A 24,944-nucleotide genomic window follows, 5' to 3' on the forward strand; every position below is an offset into this window, starting at 1 on the left:
CAGTAGCTTTCGAGGTGTTTGGAAATCAACAGACCGACTGAATCAATGTACTCCCCCCCCGCCTCTCCCAAATTTACTTTCCTTGTCCAGGAAAATTTATTTATTCCATTATTGTAAATATTTTCTAAATTTTTGCCTTGCTGTTACTAAAACATGTGCCTTATAGAGAAATACTGAGTTATCTAGAAGCTGGAGGTCGGTGTAGGGGGAGAGAACACTGGGTGAACCTACGTTTTTCCAAAGGAAGCAAGCAGTCCTTTAAGGAAACAGGCTCATCCTAACTTCTTATGAAATGGGCTCCTTCTCTTAGGAAATGAGACACAAAGTTCATTTCAAGTATTACAGCAACCCCAATTTCATTTCTTGGGTCTCAGCAACTGTGAAGTATCCATTCTTTGATTATATACTGTGATACTGCAATTAAGAGTCTGAATCTACGTGACTAGAAAATCTGGCTGATCCAGTTTTCAGGGCCTTTAGGAAAATAGTTATCGCTTTTCTCCCAATGTAACAGTAATATGTTCAAGACAGAAAAAGGTGATTTGGAAGATACGCAAAAGAAAAGGCAGAAGCCTGCCTCTGTTGAGTCTCTCACTTAAATAGCAAATAGCTAATGCTTACTGAGCTCTTACCACATGCCAGCCATTGTCAGTGCTTTACTTGCGTTATTATATTTAATCCTCACAAAAACCCCTGGAGGTAGGTACTATTTTACCACCAGTGTACTGATGGGGAAATCTAATTATGGTGAACTTCAAACTTGCTGGACTCCAATAGCCACTCAGTATCAAAGTCAAAAAGTTACTCAAGTGACAGAGCTGGGATTTAAACCCAGGCATTCCGCCGGGGCGCCTGGGTGGCTCAGTCGGTTGAGCGTCCGACTTCAGCCCGGGTCACGATCTCGCGGTCCGTGAGTTCGAGCCCCGCGTCAGGCTCTGGGCTGATGGCTCAGAGCCTGGAGCCTGCTTCCAATTCTGTGTCTCCCTCTCTCTCTGCCCCTCCCCCGTTCATGCTCTGTCTCTCTCTGTCTCAAGAATAAATAAACATTTAAAAAAAAAAAGAATTATTGGGGCGCCTGGGTGGCTCAGTCGGTTAAGCGTCTGACTTCAGCTCAGGTCACGATCTTGCGGTCTGTGAGTTCGAGCCCCGCATCGGGCTCTGTGCTGACAGCTCAGAGCCTGGAGCCTGCTTCCGATTCTGTGTCTCCCTCTCTCTGACCCTCCCCCGTTCATGCTCTGTCTCTCTCTGTTTCAAAAATAAATAAACTTAAAAAAAATAAAATAAAATAAAAAATAAACCCAGGCATTCGGACTCAGAGCTCACATTTGTGACCTTCACACGTACTTCCTACGTCTCCAACAGAGCAAAGACAAGCGCTGTTGGTGCTTCTGTGAGTTTCTTTCCAGAATGTTCTCACACAGAGTTAAATATATGGAAATCACACAGAACATACTTTTCCATATGTAGTTATCATAAGCATCACTTTTAGGGTTCATGATACCAGATCTAAGGATTGTACCATAATTTACTTAATACTTCCTTTGTTGTTGAACAGTTAGGTTGGTTAGCATTTTTTTGCTTTTATGAAGAGCACTATAATAAATATATGAAGGCTGTTTTATAACTAGAAATATTTTTTAGTGTAGTTTAGAGAAAGGAAACCAGTGCATTAAAGAATATCACTACCTTGATTCATGTTATCAAATTGTTTTTCTACTGGGTTGGCCCAACAGTTTAATGTTCTGTTAGTGGATGAGAAGGCGTTAATATTATCTATATGGGGAGAATTATCATAACAACTATTAAAACAAATAACATTTGTGAATGTGATGAGTATATAGTATGTATTTTTTATTTCCTTTCAATTTACTTAATATCTAATGATGTTGACCATTTCTCCTAATTGTATTTTCTCCAAGCATTTAAAAATTCTAGTAGTTTAAGAATTTATGTGTGCATGTGTGTGTGTTGTGTGTGTATGTATCTGATATAAATTCTTTACATAATAAAGATAATTATCCTTTGCCTATGTGTAACATATTTGCTATAACTATTTTTCTAATACTCTAAAATATACAGGTATTTTGCATTTTTTTTTTAAATTTTTTTTTTTTCAACGTTTATTTATTTTTGGGACAGAAAGAGACAGAGCATGAACGGGGGAGGGGCAGAGAGAGAGGGAGACAACAGAATCAGAAACAGGCTCCAGGCTCTGAGCCATCAGCCCAGAGCCTGACGCGGGGCTCGAACTCACGGACCGCAAGATCGTGACCTGGCTGAAGTCGGACGCTTAACCGACTGCGCCACCCAGGCGCCCCTTGCATTTTTATAAAATATGGTCCACAAACCTTTTTTATTAGGTAATTTTTTCGAGAGTTATAAACTTTAATTTCCCTCTTCCCAAATTTGATAAATATTTCATTCCTTTTTCCTTCTTTGACTGGTCGCTTGCTTTGTTTGAAAATATTGAACCTTTAATCTTCCTGGAACTTGGTTTGAGGTAAGGCATTTAGTTCCAATTTTTAGTGTGCATTATTCAGCACAGTATCCTCACCAGCACATAGGAATTATAAAAGGCTCTGGTAATATCTGGTGCTTTCCTGCCTGTTCATATAAAGGCCAAATCACACTGAAATAAGTGCTTCATCTTATAATAAGTAAATAAATAAATATTTATAAATCTTACTTTACTTCCAATCAAATGTAATGTCACCAGAATTGGTTGTTTTCTGATCTTTTTAAAAACACATTTAAACATTTGTCATTCAATTATAACATAAAATGGGTGCAATAAACACAAGATACTCATTTTGGTCACCTGGAATTTGACCATATCAAGCTATTAGGAATTTTAGACATCTCCCAAATGACAAGACCAGACTTGGTTTTACAAGTTTCACTTCTAAGTTGGCTGTTTGTTATTAGAAATGCATTGACTCAAAAACAACAATATTTCCATAGATGGGTAGGATCCTGGCTAGTCCAAAAGTTATTTATTAATTAAATTATTAAGTTGTTTAAGAAATTTACATTATTTATCATTTAGGAAAAAACCGGCAGAGCAGCTGCTCTATCAATGATACAGGTAGGCACAAGCCAGTGTAGATGAAGGAAGGGATTATTCTTTCTAAACCTATGTGCGTTAGACCCCATTTCCCAAAGTCTGACTCTTGCCAACCTGACTATATTCCCTCTTACAGCCACACCAGCTGTATCCAGACACTCTCTCCTTGGGAGTTCCATGTACCTCCTCCCCTTTTCCCCCATCAAATCCCACATTTACTCAGTGCCACCAATTTTCATCTAGGTGCTAGGAGGGACAGTAAGCCAGCTCAGTGAGTGAGTCCTGGGCAGTGGGCGAATGACATCTCTTAACTCCAGTCTACCAGGGAGATACATGCCTAACAGAGCAGCAGAAAAACAGCCAGGAGGCAAAGTCTCAAAAGGCTTTTCAAGTCAATAAGCTGATCTTGCTTGGAAGTGTAGTTCTGGCATCAGCTCCTCTAGAATGTCTCAGTTTCTTTGCATTCTCTAATACGGAACCCACATTTTCTAAAAGTTCTTCTTTATAGGGGGAAAGCACACAGGAGTCACCATTTATATGGTGAAAAGGGATAGTTTCAGGTCAAAAGCTTTGAAGAGAAGGGTTGTTTAGAGGGATAGCACACTGCAAATACTCTTTGAGTCAGTGATGCCCCTGACTATGTTTTGGTATGTTTACTATCTCGGGGTTTACCAAGTGAGCCATTTCTACTCCTAGGAAAGAAGAGGTTATGTTGGGAGGGGCAATACTGATTGAACCCTTAATGGGCTCAAGGTGGCATGATCCTCATCACAACTTTATGAGGGTAGATATGCTCATGTCTATTTTCAAAAATGAATACACTGATGCTCAAAGCTAGTGAACTTGCTCAAGTCTACAGAGTTAGTAAGTGATTGATTTGGGAATTCTAAAGAAAACCCAGTTCTCTTTCTACTACACTTTAATGCCTCTCAAACACAGACGTACCCTTGTAGCCAAGGCCTGACCCTGGCTCCCGGGTCTTCAGCATCTCTAATCCCTAAACTCTAGAAGCACTTGAGTAATAATCTCGGATCTGCTAGAAATGTCCCAGAAGCACCCAGTACATGTTGGAACCCTTCACAGGTCCCTTTACAATATGGTTACCATAGTGCTAAGTCACTGTGTAAAATGGTGACACTGAATCCCTTTCTTTGGAATGATTTAACTAAACTTATATAAAACTTTTAATTAAAATAGCTTGCCTCTTTTGCCCCACCGCACACATTTTAATCCTTGGAAACCATCAGTAACAAAGCTGGAGAGGACATTAAATGAAAACATGCTTCAGGGTCCCACGCTTAATGACAACAGCCAGCAGTCATTGGATACATGCAAGATGCCAAGCCCTCCAAGCACACTGCCTCACAGGACCATGGAAGCCAGGACTAATAGAGCCTACACTTCACTTCTCATGAAGAACTGGAGTCATTGAGAGGGTAGGTAAACTGCCGAAACCTCAACAGCTAGTAGAGGTAGGGGCCACGGTCAATGCAGGGAGCAGTCAAGCCGCTTCCCCAATGTCAGGGGGATGGCTGAGGTGGACTTCATACCCCGGCTGTTCAGCTCCAAGCCCAGACTCTTACCTACTATGCTGTACTCACGTCCTCTCAACAGTCATGGTACTAATTCAAAGAGCCTAAGTTAGTACACAATATTTTGCCTATCTTTTCATTCCATTTTGAGTTAGTTTAACTGAGATAGAGCCTAAGTTGGGCAAAGGTTTTGTTGATTTTGCTTAACGAAGTCAACATCTAGCTTTTTGCAGTTCATTTGTTGAATAAATAAACAGAAGACATTTTTCTTCAGCTTTTGCTCTGCTGGGCAATATTAGAGGTGAGGCCAGGGTGATAAGGTCAGCCAGCTCTCAGTGTCAAATACAGAGGAAATGCTCTGAACGTGAAGATTGCTTTTTTGGGTAAGCAGTTCAGGTTTCTGATTACACAGCCCAGCAACGATAAAAAGCCTTCCCTGAACCATCCTCACATCCTGAAGAACAGACTTCTCAGAGCCCTCTACTCTCTGCCCTTCTGACCAATTAGAGGTAGCAGGGAGGGGTGGTTTTCTTCGCTTTGGTAAAGCCACTCACTGCCTTTACAGAGCTGAGGGCTCTGCCTTACTTGAAGCCCATTGATTGATGTTCCCAGAGCTAATCAAAACCTTTATGGCCTCCAGACCTTTAATGCAAAAGAATAGATTCTTTATTATTGATTACTCTGCAAAAATAACCATAAAAATCAGAATAACTTCCCAATGGGTTTGTTACAGCTGAAGCAAACTTTGCAATCTGCATCTTGGTGACATTAAAGAAAACACAGATGTCACAATTCAATTCAGATTGCTCATTCTCAGTCAAGAGTCTTCTAGCAGAAGAAGTATTTTACAAGATTCCTGGAATCTAGGGAATATCTTAACTGGAATGTTTAAGGTGATCAAAATTAACAGTGCTGGTTGAATGCTATAAACCAAGATGCATTTTTATTCAAATACTTTCTTCTAACACAGAAAGCTCAAGAAGTGAGTTCTTCAGGGGTTCACTGTTTCCCCTAGAGAGCCTATACAATAAACACTTCTTTGGAAGATTAAATACCATTTCACTTTTCTAAAGACACAAGGTCCACACTAGAGCCTCAGAAAGAACACCACCACAGGCTTCCTTTTAAAGGCCAAACACGCACAGCACATTAAAAGCTAACAACCTATTTTAAAGAATTTGGTCCATATTTAATCTGATAAAATTACAGAAAATATTAAGCCAGAAAATATTTAAGAGTAGAAAAACGTGGCGCAAGTTGAAGTAAAATTCGGACCAATTCACCCAATTTAACTTTTGGTAAATGTTGCAGTTTGAAACAGTAAAATTTTACTCGAGTTTCTACCCTGTTTCCAAACTATCATGAACAGATTGGCAGACCACAGCTTTCTAGAATTACTACTCACAATACTAAATTCTTCGGAAGAAGATACGATGCCCCCAAAGAGCTCAGATGACAAAAAGGTATCTAAAAGTAACAGTGGCACTGATTTTAGAGGAAGACTTTATGTTCTGAGGCCACCATATGAATACCACCAAATGCCCACCCAGGATGAGCTAACTAGCTCTTCTAACATTGACACTGCAAACCAGTCAGAGGACATTCAAACCCCCATCCAGAATAAGCGTGGCCTGCAGATCTTTAGCCAGAAAGAGAACATTTGCCTCCTTGTTGTCACTCCACCACCTCGGACATGATCCCACTTTCTGGCCCTGGTGCTGGCTCTTCTTTCTGCCTGGAATGCTCTTCTCAGAGATTCCCAGGTTTGCTTCCAGACTTAGTGCAAATGTCATCTTCTTATTGGAACCGACCCTGAATTTTTCCCTCAGCCGCCTTAATTTGTTTCAGTAGTTCTTATTACCTTCCAAAACACAGTATAATTTTCTAACTTATTATGCTTGTTGTTCATTGTTGTCTCTGCCTCCTAGAATATAAGTTCCGAGAGATCAAGATTGGTTTTCCTGCTGTATGTTTGTTCACTGATATATATCAAGCCCCTGAAACAGTTCCTGGCACACAGTAGGTGCTCGGTATATTGATGAATGAATAAACAAAGAGCATGACTTAATTCTCTTTCAGATGACCAGTGCCCAGCAGCGCTGGGCCTGGCTCGCGTTGAACCGTGTTGAACACATTTCTGAATGGAGGAATCGCTTCGCTCTGTGCTTTGCAGCAAATGCCACTCCCCACCGCATTCTGTGAGCAGAGAAGCCTACCCTCAGGAACATCCCCTCCTCCAAACTGTGATTACTCTGTCGTGACCTATGGAACTGGATCTCAACGGAGCTACGATTTCTCATATGGCTTAGGTTTTTAGATTCACAAACTAGGAGCCATAGCTCCTGATTCCTGTTTCTCTCACAAGGCTTGTTTTTTTGAATATAAAAGACAGTGGGTGTGAGGCGGTAGAAAGTTCATGGACTGAGAATCTGGGATGAGGTTCTGGGCCTGACGCTGCCAGCAAATTATGTCAGTCGGGACTTTAAAGATTTAATCTTCATATCAAAGCTACAGGATTTAATTATCACCATCTTACAGATGTGGAGACTGAACCCGAGAAAGAGTAAGCCACTTGTTCCAGGCGACATGACCAGTAACTGATGTTGGCAGAATGGGGTTTGAAACTTAGGCCTGCCCATTTCCACAGCCCACATCTTCAAATCATATAATCTCTTTGGACCTCTTTTTTTTTTTTTTTTTTTTTTTGGTCACAAAACGGGAGGGATAGGTCAGAAAAGGCGGTATCTAAAATCCTCTTGGGGTGTCTGGGTGGCTCATTCAGCTGAGCATCTGACTTCGGCTCAGGTCAAGATCTCGCAGTCTGTAAGTTCAAGCCCCATGTTGGGCTCTGTGCTGACAGCTCACAGCCTGGAGCCTGTTTCGGATTCTGTGTCTCCCTCTCTCTCTGCCCCTCCCCCACTCGTGCTCTGTCTCTCTCTCTCTCTCTCTCTCTCTCTCTGTCAAAAACAAACATTAAAAAAATAATAAAAAAATAAAAAAATAAAATTCTCGTGACCTTTAATATTCTCGCCTAAAGGTTCTGATTTTACAAGAACCATGTAAACCAAAAGCATTATAAATCTTAACTGCTTTACTATGAATTCATCTCGTTTCTCCTAACTAATTCTAACGTCCTGGATAATGCATATGACAGCATTTTTTAATACATCAAAAAATGCTTTGTCAACTTGGCCATTACAGTTATTGCGGCAGGTAGACAATAAATAATTCTTAAAGATCAAATAAAAGTTTCTATTTTAGAACTTGGCTAGCGTGTAGCCCAAGCTGGAGAAGTCGTGAGTCCGTCTCGTGCAAACCTGCCGAAGCTGGTGGACATAAAGTCCCATTAGTTTATTTTTAACAAGAAGGGCAAGGGCATAATGGTGAATTTACCTGCCCAAGAGGTCTGCTGGTCTTGGTCTTCCGTTTCACCCCAAACTTGCAGGCATTTCCTGGTGAGAAGCTACTGGGTTTGAGGCAACCTTTCGACCCTCCCCCACCCCTCTGTTCCCACATCCTTCAGAGAGTTGGGCCCTGGCTTCGTTCAGTCTTTTGTCCTTTGGTATTTCCTGTTGCTGGAGGTGCAAATACCTGCTCCCGCCTTGTTCTGCCAGCGGAGCCCAGACGAACCAGCTCTGGGTAACTAACGCAGACCCAAGTCCACACGGCATACAACTCTGGCAGACAACTGTCTCAGAAGAACCTGAGGAGCTCTGAAAAGCCTGGTGCTTTCTTCCTAAAAGCGCACTGACATAGGCTATGCGAAATGCTAACTAAACTTACAAATAATCCTACAGGTCTTTTAAATGTCCGACCCCATGGTCGTTGGAAAAATATCCCACTAAAATCATTAACACCCGTTGCTTTCCTTTCTGGTAAAAAATAAAATATTGTTATGAGTAAATAGAAACCATGAATGCAATTTCAATTCTGGGCATATACCCCACAGATACACTATACCTGGGGGAAATCACTTTTGTACAGGATTATTCTTTATACCATTTAACAAATATCTAAAAGTTAGAAACAATCTAAGTGGCCATCAATTGGGAATTGCTTCAATAAATGAGGGTACATGCATAGAGTGCGCCCCCAAGAGAGAATGAGGAGGTTCTTTTTGTGCTAATAAGGAATGATGTCCAAGGCATATTGTAAAGTCAAAAAAGTAAGGTATAAAGCAGGCTATATAATCTATGCCAGCATTTGTATACAAAAGCCAAAAAAAAAAAAAAACCGGGATATGTATTTACTTTTATACTCATAATTCTAAAGGCACACAAGAAACTGATAGCAAGGTATTTATATCCTTTTGTAATTTTTTATTTTGGGCAATGTAAGTGTATTTCATAAGTAAAATAACAAAATAAATAAGCAAAAAAAGTTGGCTCACATTTTTTATCTTTAAATCTGACTGAATTCAGGGCACCTGGCTGGCTCAGTTGGAAGGGCATGCGACTCTTGAACTTGCAATCATGAGTTCAAGTCCCATGTTGGGCGTACAGATTGCTTAAATAAATAAAAATAAGACTTGAAAAAAATTTTTTGACTGAATTCTAAACTACATCATTTCTGCTGGAAGCCTGGATGTTTCTAAATATTCACTTTGGGTCTGGGTTGGTTTCTCCTCAACCTTGCTTTAATTTGCTCTAACAGTGAGTGTACTTCATTTGGGCCACGGAGAGGAAAGTTGCTAGTTGCGTTCAGATTTCTAGTGAGTGGATCACTTTCTGACCAAACAGTTCTTTTTTCCCTGGAGACAAGGAAGTGAATCTGAAAAAACTTTGAACTCCACCATTATAGGATCATGTCTGCTTCAACGCATTAGCCCTTGGAGTTACAAGTACACCAAAGCGGCAAAGTCACGTTGGAAACTACCAGACAAAGGTAACATCCATCATACTGTGTAAAGCTCTTTCACATCATACTCTTTCATCATCCAACATACTGTGTGAAGCATCGCGGTGTCAGAATTTACAAAGTTCAATGAATCTCGGCTCTTTTATATGACTATGTCATTTGCCTTAAAAAAGCAAATTCGAGGAGACAAAAGTAAATAAACAAAAAGATAACTTGGGTCATAGGCAGTCTGTGAAAAGACTCACAGTTTTCTTTTTGATGCCTTTACCTTCACATTCATCAACAAGCTGAAGGTGCCAGCAAGCACACGTATCCCTGGGGTTTTGCCTTACTTGCTTTAAAGATGAAATTTCAAGGGATGCAATGTGTCTAAAGGCAGGGGCCTTCTTTTCAGTATGTGAAGGGCAGCAATTGTCCATTTCTACTCTCATTAGGGACAAATGAGCTTCATCTTACAAGATTCTGAATAGAAAATCTTTCGCTAATAGCCCATTGTTTTCTCTCTGGGAAGCAGAAGCAGTTTATGGCCTGGAATCATTGTTGGTGAACTGGAGAAGTCTCTTTGGGTACAAGAAGAATGGAGTTGTCCCTTCTGGAGACAGAAACTCAGTCTTGAAATTCAAAACTTAAGTGTGCCTTTTAACTAGCTGCTCCTTAATTTACCTTTGACTCTTTGATATGATACACAGAGTGAAAAAGGAGTGCCTTTTCCCCGCTTGTCTTAATTCAAAGGGAATATCTTCCTTTATCTAGTCTTGGGGGTTTTGTTCTTCTCTTTTTGTTTTCAAAACCACTCCAGGACCTCTCTTGATGGGGCATAGTGATGGAAATATTCTTGGGTTAGGGAGTAAGCTCTGGGCAACATTGACAGCACTGAGGCTTGACCTAAAACGCTTAATTTTTATACTTGGTGAGCACAATGGCTAAACTCTGTGCCCTGAAGTGCTCTGTGTGTTTCCTCATCTCGTAGCAATGATACAGCTCACCTAGCTGCCAGACCAAATAGTTGATGAATGATAGCACCCCAGTGTTCCATAAATAAATATCAAGTACTCTAACACCTGGAATGTACAACTTGGAAAAGACAGTGCTTTTGTTCCAGTTGCCTTTTCCAGATACCGCAGGCTCTTCATAGCTCTGCTGTCTCTGTAGCAAGGACAGGGACTCACAGCTCTCCTCCTCTGATTTATGAGAGACGGTCAGAAGAGTGCTGGGCAGAGGTGGCTTCTGCAGGGCATGCCTCATTTGTGTGCTCCGACACGGGTTTATCACACCCAGAGCTCAGGAACTCCAGGGTCCTCAAGAATTTAGCTGCTTGTTGATGGGAAAGGCTGACTGGCGAGGATGGGTTGGGAGGTCAACAGTAGAGGAAAAAGGTCTCTGCCATTGTACGGCATCAAGGAGTAGAAAGGGAACAGGGAACACTGATGTATCTTATTCCCTTCATTCTGCTTTAGAGAAGGGCAAATCAGATGTTCAGTGATAGAACTGTGGAGCTGGAAGCAGACATTAGTCCCAATGTAATTTGCTGATGAGGAAATACGAGGCCCAGCGATTTGTCCTAAATCACAAAGCGAGTGAGTGGATGGCAGAGCTGGCTCTGTCACCAGGACTTTGAGACTCTCCGTGCTTTCTCAGCTGCATCACAGACCTGTGCAGACACTACTCAGAAGGAGGATGGACTGGCCCTGGATTGCGGTGCTAGAGAGAGCACCCTGGAAGCGCTTTGTAAACCGTAACACTGCCGCGGTGGAAGGTGTTATTACTGCAGGTAATTGTTCCGAGCACACCCGCTTATTTGATCACCTACTTGAAAGAGAAACAAATTTGAAATTGCCTGCTCAGTTTCCTCATTATCTGAACGAACAGGAAGAAGACAGCAAAGTAAAAATCCAGAGACAATCTTAGAACAAATCAAGCCCTCTGCCCCATACTTCAGAAGGACGTTGACCAACTCTGTTAGAAACCAGCAACACTCCTCCCAGGTTTCCAGAAGACTTCATCTGGCCTGCCCAACTCTGGTAGGGGTGGCAGTTAAGGAGTGGCAGACACCAAAATGCTGGAAAAAAGGAGAAACCAGGGAGGTGCCTGACTCTCAGATTGGTCCCAAGTGGCATGAACAAAGTGCGCTACCGAGAAGGTTCAAACATTGACTGAGAACATTTTCTCAGCAAGTTCACTTTCCTGAGAAAGACATCTACTGCCAGGTACTCCCTCCATCGAGCAGTCGGTATTATGATAAGGACTGTGCCAGGGGATTACTTTCTGCTTCAGCTCGGAGGCCAGGTGGGTAAGGGACAGATAATGACAGTATTACTTACTCTGAGGCTTTCAGCTCTGCCTCTCAAAGCCCTTTACAACTGCTAAATCTCTTCCTACAACTCTGCTTGGCTCTCTTCTCTAGCCAAGGAAATAGAAGCCGCTTCTCCTACCCGTAAACCAGGTGACCATCTTCTCCCCTTCCTAGTCCCTGTCCCCCCACCCCCACCCCCTTCCCTGGGTCTCAGTCCTGCAGCAGAAAGCATCAGCGAATCGGTGTGCATTTCCACTTGGTGCCTGAGCAAAGGCACAGGCAAAAGATGAGGGGTTTACAGTTTGTGTGGATTCTCTACCTGCCAAGCCCTTAGGGAAATTATTAAAAGTTACATGGTTGTAAGCGGCAGAATTGGAACATAAATCCTGGCAGAGAGGGGTTACAATTATTCTATTTTATACATGAAGGAACGGAGGCTCAGTTCCAGAACTGGGACATAAACCTCAAAGTGTCTGACTCCAGAGTCCATAGCTCTGATCCACTCCCCTATACTGTGCCAGACTTAAACCCCAGGATAGGAGGCAGCTCCCTGGAATGCTTTTTGAGAATGAAACTGAGGGCTGGGATCCAAGTGAGCTGTAAGCACATGTCAGGTAGTTGTTATAGCTGCCCCTGACAATTTTTCTGTGTTTCTGCTCCCTGGGGGAGAAGACAAAGCAGAGGAACATCACCAGTCCCTACACCCTATCCGTTTGTCCCTTCTCCAGAGCATGGCACTGTGAATCCACTGCTTCTGAGCTCCTTAGGCCTAACACTTCCCTCCCAGCCCTCTGTCCCCAGGGGTCTCTGAGAGGAGCTCGGCACCCGGGGAGCGCCTGCCTCAGGAGCCACCCTTTCTAGAAGCTTCCTGAAGCTCCCTCTCTCTCTTCTCACTTCCAGGAAGGGTGGAAGGAACCATAAATCCCAGCCGGGGAATCATTCACCATTCTTTGGGTTCCTGTTGTTCAACTGTGTGGAGACTCCCTTCTTTTGGTGAGCCGGGAGGCTGCCCGCACGGGTGCATGGGTGCCGCTCTACACCCGCACCACCCATTCAAACCCTTGGCTCGTTTGGTCCCATCACCGATCACTTGAGTGCAGCAGCGGATGGCTAACCACATCGGTAAACTTGTCTGACTGAACTGGCTGACTCGGCCAGATACTGCGTACGTGTGGAAGGTACAAAATACCTGGCCTTGCTGGGAGGTTACCGCTTTACTCATAAAGAGTTAACTGTGTTCTGAGAATGGTCTCACTTACAGAGTAGCTGATGCAGGAGGATAACCCGATTCATGGATGATTATCCATTTAACCTTCAAAGACAGAACTGTCCTTGTTCAGTCTCGACATCAAAAGAATACCTTCAAAATCTCTACGTACCCTGAGCCTCTTGCACTGTATTCCCGTTGTAACGTTTACATCCCCAAATCAACATGTCCAAAAAACTGAAATCATCCTTCCCACTTTCCCTCAATCTTCTTCCTGTATTCTACCTTTACTGGGAGCACCGGCACCCTCGGTCACCCGAGTCAGCAACTGGACCAACCCAACAGGCTGCAGTCCAGCTCTTCTGTCAATGCTCACGTGCCATCAATCAATCGTCAAGATGCAGGGTGCCCCTGGGACTGAGGTCTCAATTCCATGTGTCCTTTCCATCGCTTTTGTTGTTGGGTCAGTGCACACCCTTAGCTAACTGATGTCATAAAACAAGAATGGACATGCCCCAAGGGCAGGGACCAGCACTCAGAAGAGTGTGGTGGGTAAGAGTATAAAGTTCCAGCCAGAACAGTGGATTTGCATCCCAGTTGGTGAGCTGTTTCCTTATCTGTGAAATAAGAATAAGAATACCTCCCTGCCTTATTTGTTCTGAGAATTAAATAAAGCCAATGTATTAACAGCACGTACAACAGTGCTTGGTACAGTGTTAGTGTTTGCAATGCATATTATATGTGTAATGATAGATGAGGAAACCGAGGCACAGAGCAGTTAAACGCCTTCTCTAGGATCATACAGCTATTAAATGATACAGTTCACATATAAATCCAGTCGATGCTTCATCAAAAGCCATATTCTTTTTTCCCACACGGTACATCTAGGTTGTTAACAAGAAAAGTACAACCTCTAAAGTATCAACACAAAGATCATATATTATATACAACAGTATGGATAATATGATCTCACGTAAAAAATGTTGACATAATTAAAAACCTCACTAAAACAAAAACCTCCTTATTACTACCTCTGAAATTTGTCTATTCCTTTGTCATCCCATTTTTATCGCTTCTACTAAACTACCCGAGGGCAAAGATTCTCTATTGCATAGCACAGACCAGATACCCAGCATTTAGTATGTGTTAAATTGCTGAATAGCACTGAATCTTTCTTTAAAAAAAATTATTCAGCAGATAATAGATAATAGATAATATACGAATGTGGTGAAAAGCCTTCAAACCATACAAAAACTTAGAGGAAAGTAATAGTCCTTCCATCCCATTACCAGACACCCAGCTCTCATCCCAGAAGCAGCCACAATGACCAGTTTCTTGTATATCTTTCAGAGATAGTATCGAATTGTGCTGAATTGTAGTGCCATTTACATTCATTGCCAAAGACTATAAGGTAATGATGAGCAATGCTTTATACACATGTAGCCAGTATGTTTTCTTTTCTGAAAAGTCACCAATTTTTCTCAAACCCATATAGAGGACAACCCAAACATAAAAGGTGCGTGCGTGCATGTGTGTGTGTGTGTGTGTGTGTGTGTGTGTAGAGAAAGATGCTAGTTGCTGTTTGTGAACTCCCTCAGGTAAAACCACCATCCAGTTCTATGCAATTCTATTTAGTTTCCTTCCCCTCGTAGCTGATGTTATGACCCATTTCTTCAAAAATTTTTAGCCTGAGATTTCATTTTTATTGTGCTTTTTGCTCCCTGGATGTGGAAAGATGGGCATTCTATGACTTAAACATGACAAAGGACTTTCCCTTTCTTTCAGCAAGATGTCTGAGGTCACTCTCATACCACTTACCACAGTTTGAAACGAGAAAGTGCTTCCTGGAGGAAGAAAGATAGTAACCACTCTTCTCAGTGTGGTTTTTGTTAGACAGATGTCTGCAACAGCCCTGGGAGACACTTTATCTAATGCTTTAGTAATGAACCCCCTTAAAGAGACTTAACACTTGGCATTGCCTTCTCTCAGGTTGCTAATTTGCTTTCATTACGTGGCTTTGACATAGCACGGCATATTCGGACTGTGACATCACTTAGAAATGGCATTAGGAATGTCACTTCTTAGACCTGACATCAAACTGCACACATGGTTCTAGGCCTGTGCTTGTAGAGGAATTAATACTGAAATATTTACAATTCTCTACTTTAATCTGACTATATGATTTCACATGTATCTACTCCTCCTCTGTAATACCTTTCTAGTTTCCACTTCAACATACTAAATGCACATTTATTTTTTTCCAAAAAGACAAAAGAAAACAGATGGAATAAAAAATTTACCCGATATATAGGGCTTTTTTTTTTTTTTGTATTAAAAATTATTAAAACCTAAGAATTTGGTTCTTCTCATCTCTTCTTTGGGGAAAAGAACTTTTCTTCTTCCTTGCGAGCATCTTTCCATTTTTTTGTCCAATGCTGCAGCAAATGAATTAGAGAGCTGAAGTCCAGACATGCTCTTATTATTCTTTTAGGGCTGATGTAGACATGGTACCCAGTGACAAGCTAAATGGAGCCTTTGTTTTCATTGGGCCCTCAATGGAAGACACACCAAGAGATAACTGAAGGGTTCTTCCTTCTCTCCTAAGTCTGTTTGCTACCAAGTGGTCTATTGGCCATTCCAAGTCTTTGGTGTAGACTCAGTGGTCTCTCTGACTGTCAATGAGCTCTTTTTATTTGTTTCTTTGTTAGTGCCTTCTTCTTATTACTTCTACCTCTTCAGTTTCCATTAGTAAAGCCAACCATGAGGACATCCTGCCAAGTTATCTACCCCAGCTCAGCCAACTCACTGCAATTCTCACAAATCTTAGGAAAGTCCTCGCTGGGCTAGGAAATGATCCCAGAACTCATAGAGAAAATGGACCATTAAGTCCTGGCATTATCTTCCTTCTATTAGAGACATGTCTTTGTAATCAGTTAGGAACTTGCTTCTCCATCAATCTGCTTTCCATGTGCAGGTTTTATTACTTTCCATTCCTTTATTCTTTAACTGAAACATTTCTGTTCTAGAAATTGAACTCTTCTTGTGTTTGGAACACCATGTTGAATAAATGTTTCTGCATCTTTTCCAAACATACTCCAGTATCACTGAGCTCTATTATGATGTGTACAGGATTGTAGAATAAATGAGTATTTGTTAAATGCATGACAGGGATGTGGCTTAATCATTTGTTGGAGAATTATAAGTTTTCTGTGGGTCTGACTGGGTAAATCATATAGTAAAATGACAATGCTATGTGAATGCATGTAGCACTGCTTGCTAATTGGCCTCTACCAAGACATAGCAGCATTTCTCTTCTTGGAATCTCTCACAAGATGCCAACTAGTTTGCAGAGCACAAAGGCAGGATGGCAAAGTGTTTAAGAGAATGGCCCCAGGCCTAGATAGCTTGAGTCTGACTTTGAGCTCTAGCGTTTACTATCTGCATGATTTTGGGCAAGTTGTTTGATCTCTCCATGCTCAGTATTCTCATCTCTAAAATAAGGATCATACTAATCATTCCTGCCCATTCACTCATAGGCTTGTTTGAGGATGAAGTAAGCTAATCTAGGCAAAACACTACTTAAGCAGCTGTAACAGTACTCCATCAGCGTTCACTATTATTATTATTTGGCAGCTATTGTTTGGCTTGGCAACGACTGTAATTCAAAGCAAAAAATGAATTGAGCTTGCCGAGTGTTACATCAACTTCCAAGACAACGACAAAGCACTGAAATACTTCCTTCAGGAATGTATTTAAACCGGGGAACCTACTAAAGAAAGCCATTATGTCCCTGAGTCAGTCAGGACATTTTCTCTTTGAACATCTCTAAAATGAATTGAACGGTCATTGATGACCAACAATTTCTAAAAGGAGCAAAAGATATTGAGATGGAATATATTGAAAGTCTTGCGACAAACTATTCTGTCGTATTCCTATTTGCAATGTAAGAATCCTATCTTTTTGAATACAGTTATATTTACATGCCACAAAATTGTCTTAGTTTTTCTTGTCGTTACCTCTTTATATTTGATAGAGACCTTGGCAAACTCCAAGACAGAGATTAAAATTGTACACTAATGCCCCCTCCCCCTTTTGGGTCGGATTAGTAGAAATTTAATTTTTTATAACATGCCATTAGCTTGCATATTTACCAGCCTAAAGATTTCTGTATTTGTTCAATCAAAATTTCCCAGTAAGTAGTTTTTTCAGCTATCTGCCACCCATAAATAATAAACAATAATTTCAGATTCCAATAAATCAAACAAAACAATGTTTTATTAGTACAGGTTGCTGTTAACAATGCTAAGTTTGTAAGAGGCTGCAACGTTGCAGAGAAGGGATAGTTATTTATGGCAAGAAATGAATGAAAAAGATCTGTGTTAACATTTGTCTCAATTTACCTTTTCCAGTCACTGGATGGGAGATGCAAACACGTAAAAGTCTCTACCTCTAGGCATGATACCCAGTTTCAAGTCAGCACCCATTAGAATGGTTAGAATATAATTACTATTAGGAACCTGTATCTCATGTACTAATTGCATAAATTAGCTTTAAGTGAAAGCGACATTGTATGATTACATTTGGGCCAAATCTAGCATATGTTTGCTTGTTTTTATTGTTATTTAACTGCTCAGGCCTAATGATTAAATTGTCACTCTTTCATGCTTCCATGAGATGGGAAAGCATTTGATTTGTTTCTCTTCTCCACACAATCGATTGATTTGCATAATGCCAAATGATGCTTCTTTCAGATTCTGGTGTGTTTACCGTATATTGCTTCAAACATGCCAACAGACTGTCATTTAGTGGGAGAAAAAAGCCTAGACTATTATTTTGAATACCTACAATCAGTCCATCTGATAATACGCCCAGGGAGCCAGATGCCCCAGAGAAACAAGATCCTTTTTTTTTTTTTTTTTTTTCCGTTGTTATCAAATGACTTACCCACAATGACTGCAGTGACAGTGAGCAGTACAAAAGCATTCCGAAAAAGGTAACTTTTAACATCCTCCTTTGTGATGCTCTGCACTTTCCTCTTGGCCAAGAGTGTGCGCTTACGAACTCCTCGCTGGAATCTCTCCATCCTGCCCCCCATCCTGGGCTCTTCTCCGTTGGTTTTAGTCATATTTTACTTCTGTAGGAATGTCTTTTCTTTGCACTTCAACGTCTCGGAATCACCCCCGGAAAGCCAGACCTCTTTGGTGTTAGAGAACACAACTAGAACAAGGAGAGGAGAGACAAGAGTTACAGCCTGCAGGGGTGAGAAATCAGGGCTGCCCCACAGCAGGGCAAGCTGTTGGCACGCTGCATAATCTCAGTAGGAATCAAGAGCTAGAGAGCCACAATGCCAGGTTTCAAGGCTGGGTGGGAGGTGCATATTTTACAGGACCACGTGTGAGAAATGTGCATCAATTCAGAATCTACCAGCAGAAATGTGTGTTCTATTTTTAAAAATTTGCCCTTCCTATTCCAATGAGGCTGTAAAAGGGTTCATCGGAGCCGAGTGTGACTAAGCAGCCCCCACCCCCTCAGTCTCCCCCAGAACCAGCCAAGTGCTTTTTGCACAATGTTCACCCTCAATAAATGTCTAATTGAATTGAACGCACAGGAAGCGCTCAATAATTACTTGCTGGCTTATGTTGTGTACCCGGTGAAGGCGTAACCAGGTCAATAAAATGAATTAAGATATTGATATTTCATCCTCAGGGCTTTCTGTTTTAAATGATAAAGATTTTCTTCATTAAGGAAAAAAAAACACGATAATATCAGCTATTAAATATGGTCATGAAAAGAATGCAATGAAAAGAACATATGCACAGGACTTGGGAAATGTATTTGACTATTTTGCAGGGTAACTTTTTAATTTTTTCTCTGAAACAAGCAAAGTTCTCTGAGCCTATCTATGCATTATCTGTAATCGTAATTCATTTATTTCCATTTTTATCACAAGTATAAGTACAAAGTAGCATTTGTCTTTGTGGCAATCATATCGGAGTCTCCTGAGGAAACCATCACCGACTTCTGGGTATTTCAAAATTTTAGAATTTCTAGAACAGATGAGGCGAATCCAATTTTCATTCCAAACATTACAGCGTGTGGTTTCTAGTTTCTTTAAAGCGCTCCTAGGCTATTCAAATATCTAAGTCAATCTCTCCTGGGTGGAAATCGGTTCTTTTGAAAAAAAAAATCAAAGGATTCCTCCGGTTGTATAAGGTTTGTAGTCCACAATCTTTCCCGAGATCAATCCAAGTAAAAATCAGTGGTGCCTGTGGACGTGTGTATATGGCAACGCCAACAGCCAGCGTGTGCGTCCGCGGGGAGGTAACTGGAAAGCAAAAGACTCCTCCGGAGCTTTTGGCAAATCCAAGGGTGGAAAAAGAGACTCGTCTTAACAGTTTTGACTTTTAAATAAAATTGCAGCTTGGGGACAGTGATAATAAGACCTACGGCTTGTTGAAGACGTCACGGCAGATTCGAAGTTTAGGGAGAAGTGAGGAAGGGGACAGACGAGAGACCAGTTTTTTGTTTTTGTTTTTTTTTTTTTAACTAGTCTCTGGTTCCCTTTCCAGTCACTTTTAAACAGACCAGCTCAGCCTTGATTCTTTTCTAGCTCCCGAACCACAACCTACCCCCAGTCCACCCTGAATGACTCAACTCCGAGTTAAGAGCGGACACGGCATAAGCGGACACCATGCGCTCATTACATTAAATTACTAACGTGGACTTTATCTACCAAAATGGCTAGCTTTTCACTCTCGCTGCTCCTCTGCTCGCGAAACAAAATCCATCGGCGGAGACGTGCATGGAGAGGGGAAGCCCGGCGGCAAGACAGGACGTCCGACTTACCTTTTCGGATTTTGTAACGGGTGGAAGGTACCCCAGGCAATGACAAGGTGAATTCCGCAGCAGGTACGGAAGAGTAACGAACGCCACGAGCCCGGCATGCATGCGCTCTGAAACTGCAAGTTACTATCGGGGCAACTTAAGAAAAGGGGAGGAGTCTGCGCCCGGGACAGGGGGAGTGGGGAAAAATGAAAACACCACAGGGAAGGAGGGCGCAAACCCGAGGTTTCTGGAATACTGATTAATCTTGGCTCACCAGAAGCATGCTTGCTGGCTCTGTTTTGCTCCTTAGACCACTTTCACGCTTTGTCAGTTCACTTTCATTAGGAATGCAGAACCGGGACCAGGAAGAATTGCAAAATAAAGCTCACACACACTCAGAAAGCTGGAAGTCTTGATTAGAACGTTTCAAAGAAGACTCTTCTAAGACGAAATTCAATTATCTCGCATTATTACAGGTTTCCTCCCCCTGAGGGAAACACGAGAGTGCTCTTTTGCCTGGTTGTACACTGTTATGAAAGAGTCCCTCTTTTCAGAATTGGGGGAAATAACTGACATTTCTTGGGAAGACCCAGAACGCAACAAGTATGGAGGGGAAAAAGTGCTTGCTACTATTCTCTAAAGTTGCCTAAAGTTACTCAAAACACAAGATGAGACATGCCTCTATGTTAGCAGTTTAAATTCTGTTATAACAAATCTAATTTAGCTCCAACTTTGCATTGCAAAGACTGAAAAAGCAACGCACAGAGACCAGGATCTTTTCTGAACTATAAAGTAAAAAGCATTTTAGGACCAAGAGTGTAAATGCACACTTGAAGGTTTGTGACTTCAAAAGATAAGTTCCTGTGCATATTGATGCTTCAATTTTAAAGGAAGCTAAACATCCTCCTTGCCCCCCCCACCCCTCCCACTGCCCCCACTGCCCCCACTCCCCCCACCCCCGTCCCTGCAAGTGCCATTATTTTTAGGAATTAGAAAATTCTCATTGCAGTTTTAGTTCACTTTTCTTAGAAAGAAAAATATATTGTGAAAATAGATCTAAACAAGGAAAAAGCTCAACTCAGCTCCAAAACTTAGAAGTTGTTTAGCATGAAGAAAAAAAGTTTAATAGAGACAAAAATGCATACCAAAAATTGCAGCCAGAGTTCTGTATTCCTGCTCATTAAATCGCATATTCTCCATGCAAGATCTGCTTAGTTCTTGTGTCTGTTATCCAACAGGAAGGTATGTTTTTCCCTCATTGGCAAATCCAGGAGATTTGCTAAAGATACGTCTCCTGCCAACATCAACTGTTTCTTTTAAGCCCTTTCGAACAGCTACTGGTTGGAAAGCAATGGTGAATCATGCAAATGATTTAAAATTACAAATGAGCAGCAATCATAACAACTTTTAAACGTGGCATAATTTTAAGAGTTTATGGAAAATATATACTCTTGACAGTCCCAGCCCACAGCCATTTTTCTCTTCCTCTGATCTCCTAGGTCACTTAGCATCTGTACCACATTGTTTAACACTTAATTACACTCTGTTTTCTGCTAATCCTTTCTTTTTAAAATCATGTTAAGCTTTGGCTTCTCAACTGAATTATAAGTTCTTTGAGGGCAAGAACCAGTCCTATGCTTGATACATAGTAAACATGAAATAGCTCTTATAAATGCAGAACGTAACATAAAAGTATGAAACAAAATGCTTTTCAACCTTCTGTGTTAAAACAAAAGTATTTGTTTTCATGCTGGCGCTTCTGAACTTCTGAACTAGGTGCGTGGAACAGACATCATTTCTTAACACCATGACCACATTTGAAAGCATGTATTTACTACCTTAAGTCCTATCTGAGCCATGGGTTTAAAACTAATTTGTCCATATTTCTTGCGGAAGTGACTTGTCTTTTAAGGGAACTTAAAGGAGAAATCTTTAAATGATTTTAAATGGTGTTTCAAGCCAAGTGGCATTTCCATTTTTTAATTCTGTTTTTTTCGATAGGCAAGTAAAAGGACTAGAAAAACCACACTTAGGTTAGCGTAGAGATAAGAAGGCCCTACCGCCCTTTCTTTTTTTCTTCTTCTTCTTTTTTTTTTCTTCTTCTTTTTTTTCTTCTTCTTCTTTTTTTTTTTTTCTTTTTTTTCCTAAGGCTTGGTTATAAACCATTTCATTATTTTAGTTTGTGCAGACATGATGGGAGTCTGGTATACCCCTGAGAAGGAAGTAATTCACCACTGAAAGTTTTGTTGGCTGTAATAAAACCTAATGAGAAAATGAGATGCAAAGAGTCTCACTTCAGAGTTCATCTGAATTACAAGGTTTTAAGTCTGGGGGAAATATTGAGAATTGCTTCTTTTAAGTCCCACTTTCTCTTTGGGAAATCTGCAGCAATAATGCCCTTGGGGCAACTTGGGTCTCCTCGGCACATATTTCTACCTTTTCCCATATTTCATAAATAAGACCCTTAAGTGTTAAAACAGCTTTTTCCTTCAAGAAATATGCAATAAGTGAAAGATCAAGAAGTTATGAATAAACCTCTATAAGCCAGATTTCGTTTAAAGCTACTCTGGATAGGAGACACAGAACCAGGGAATCATATTAATTTTGGTATTCCAGAGTGAAAAACAAACAAACAAACCACATGTAGCAACACCACTCCTTTTGAAAAATCTTCCAGGAATCCTCTTTGAACATACTATTAACAAAGTATGCTATACGTATTTTTTTTTTTTTTTTTGAGAAAAATGTCACCGTAACGACCACCAAATCTAACTTATTCTTAAATGGACTGTTTCCATTCATTAGTTTGATGTATGAAGGATCATGACTAACAAGTAAGTGCTGTAACATAGTACAGAACAGTTAAATTTCAGCACTCAAGGAAAGGATATTCTGGAATTTGGAAAAGGAAATGGATTAGAAAATCTTTTAACCTTTATTAAATGTTTTCCACCTTTATTTATTTATTTTATTTTTTTTTAACGTTTATTTATTATTGAAAGACAGAGAGAGACAGAGCGCGAGCAGGGGAGGGGCAGAGAGAGAGGGAGACACAGAATCTGAAGCAGACTCCAGTCTCTGAACTGTCAACCCCAGCTGACGTGGGGCTCGAACCCACAAACCGCGAGATCACGACCTGAGCCGAAGTCGGCCGCTTAACCAACTGACCCACCCGGGCGCCCCTCCACTTTTATTTCTAATTTCATGTTTCATAAGAGATTTTATCATCCTTTATTTAAATAGCTTATGTTTTAAGGATCCTCATAAGGAGTGTCAGTTCTCCTACAATTTGGAAATTATAGAATGTTAAGACAATGAATGGGACCTGATTTAACCCTGGTAGAAATACCAGAGATATAGTAACAGTAGAGGTAGAACTGGTATTTGGTCTTTTGTTTTGTCTTGAATTTTTTTCTTTCTTAGGTTTGAATGTAAAAAGCAAAACAAACAAAAAAAAACTGGTGTGAAGTGTGGTTACTTGGATATTATTTTTAAAGAAATTTTTTAAAGTTTATTTTATTTATTTTTGAGAGAGAGAGAGAGACAGAGACAGAGGAAGAACATGGGAGGGGCAGAGAGAGAATGGGAGAGAGAGAGAATCCCGAGCAGGCTATGTGCTGTCAGCATGGAGCCTGATGTGGGGCTTGAACCCACGAACTGTGACATCATGACCTGAGCCGAAATCAAGAGTCAGGTGATTAACTGACTGAGCCACCCAGGCACCCCTGACTGGATTTATTTTAAACCCAGATGAAGCCTGAAAAACCCAACTCTAGGGATGGCTTATAATTAACCTTTATCATATTCATTCATTCATTCATTCATTCAGCAAATCTTGAGCAAGTATTGTGCTCCAAACACCAGTCCCTTTCCTCAAGGAGTCCACCAACACACATGTCTGCAATCCTTATGCAGTGGGCAAGGGGAGAACCCCACAGACAGCTTTGGGAATTCTGTGCTGGGGCCTGTTTCTACCAGGTTCTCCCAAAGAGACTGAGAGCTTCTTGAAGGAGCTGTGCCTGGCTTGTGGTCTGGACATTGTATGTCCGAAGATCCAAGATGTCAAATTAAAGAACTTGAACTCTATTCCTAGGCAAGAGGGAGGCACAGGATTTAAGCAAAAGAGTGATTTTAAATTTTGAGTTGCTCCAAATCCTTTAAGTGAAAAAGACTTGAGTTAGGAAGTGGAGGAAAGGTGGAGCATTTACAAACTGGGATAATTCACACCCACATCAAAAAAAAATTAGATTCCATTGAAAAATACAGACGATCTCATGATACCAAGGCCCTTCAAGGGAAGGCTGGCATTGAGTGAGACCTCCTGCATCAGGTGAGGTATGTACTCCCCCTTCACTGGCCTGCCCACTTCACTTGTTTTAGTTATCTTTAATGTATTCTGATGTTTTGACCTTTGGTGGGGTTTGAGCAAGGGCAGAGGTCTGGAGAACCCCAACATAAAAGGAAGGAAGAACACGAGGAACCCTCTAAATAGACCCACAAACAGTGAGAAGTTATGCCAACCATTTGATCATAAGTTAGCCAAGAGTTGGATATAATGGTGGTTGAAAGAAATCGAACACATTTTCTTTGTACTAAAACTCAAGACGATCTGCTTTTAGTGAAGATTTCAAAAGTGTTATTGCTATTAATTGTGACATATTGTGAAATGGCATTTTCCCCAGTTGCTCACCATGAGCCAAATCTCTGAAGGACCAGAATCTTGGTTTAGTGGAGAAAGATCATGTAGGTTAATTGGAATTAAAGCCTTCAGCCAAGTGCTAGCAACAATAACAGTCAACATTTTTATGGTGCTTTATGGTTTTATAAGTGCTGTTTCATACATCATCTAATTTAATCTTTGTGACAATGCTTTGAGGTACATTCTATTATTACTAGTCTTGTATATCCAGATATTGGCATGGAGTTTCATACGGATTATGCAGTTTGCTTAGGGTTACAGTCAGCGAGTGACAAGAGTTTGTAACAATTTTCTGAGAACTTTAGTTTCTTGGGGTGCCTACCTGGCTCAGTGGGTAGAGCATGCAACTCTTGATCTTGGGGTTGTGAGTTTAAGCTCCATGATGGGTAAGGAGCCTATTTTTTAAAAAATAGATAAAGTATTAAAAAAAAATCTTTAGTTTCTCATCTTTTCTAAAAGAAGTTCCT

At 40.9% G+C, this 24,944-nt stretch overlaps 1 protein-coding gene across 1 annotated transcript in view; it reads right to left on the bottom strand.

Annotated features, from left to right (window-relative positions):
* Positions 1-19,974, bottom strand: part of SLC1A3 (solute carrier family 1 member 3) — an 80,923-nt gene extending 60,949 nt beyond the window's left edge. The window contains exons 1-2 of the mRNA XM_043599816.1: positions 19,800-19,974; positions 17,898-18,170 (exon numbers count right to left, since the gene is read on the bottom strand). Of these exons, the coding sequence (XP_043455751.1) occupies positions 17,898-18,078 (181 nt within the window). The 5' untranslated portion in view covers positions 18,079-18,170; positions 19,800-19,974. The remainder of the gene's footprint in view (positions 1-17,897; positions 18,171-19,799) is intronic.
* Between the last annotated feature and the right edge of the window lie 4,970 nt (positions 19,975-24,944).

Source organism: Prionailurus bengalensis, chromosome A1 (assembly GCF_016509475.1).
Source record: "Prionailurus bengalensis isolate Pbe53 chromosome A1, Fcat_Pben_1.1_paternal_pri, whole genome shotgun sequence".
NCBI lineage: Eukaryota > Metazoa > Chordata > Mammalia > Carnivora > Felidae > Prionailurus > Prionailurus bengalensis.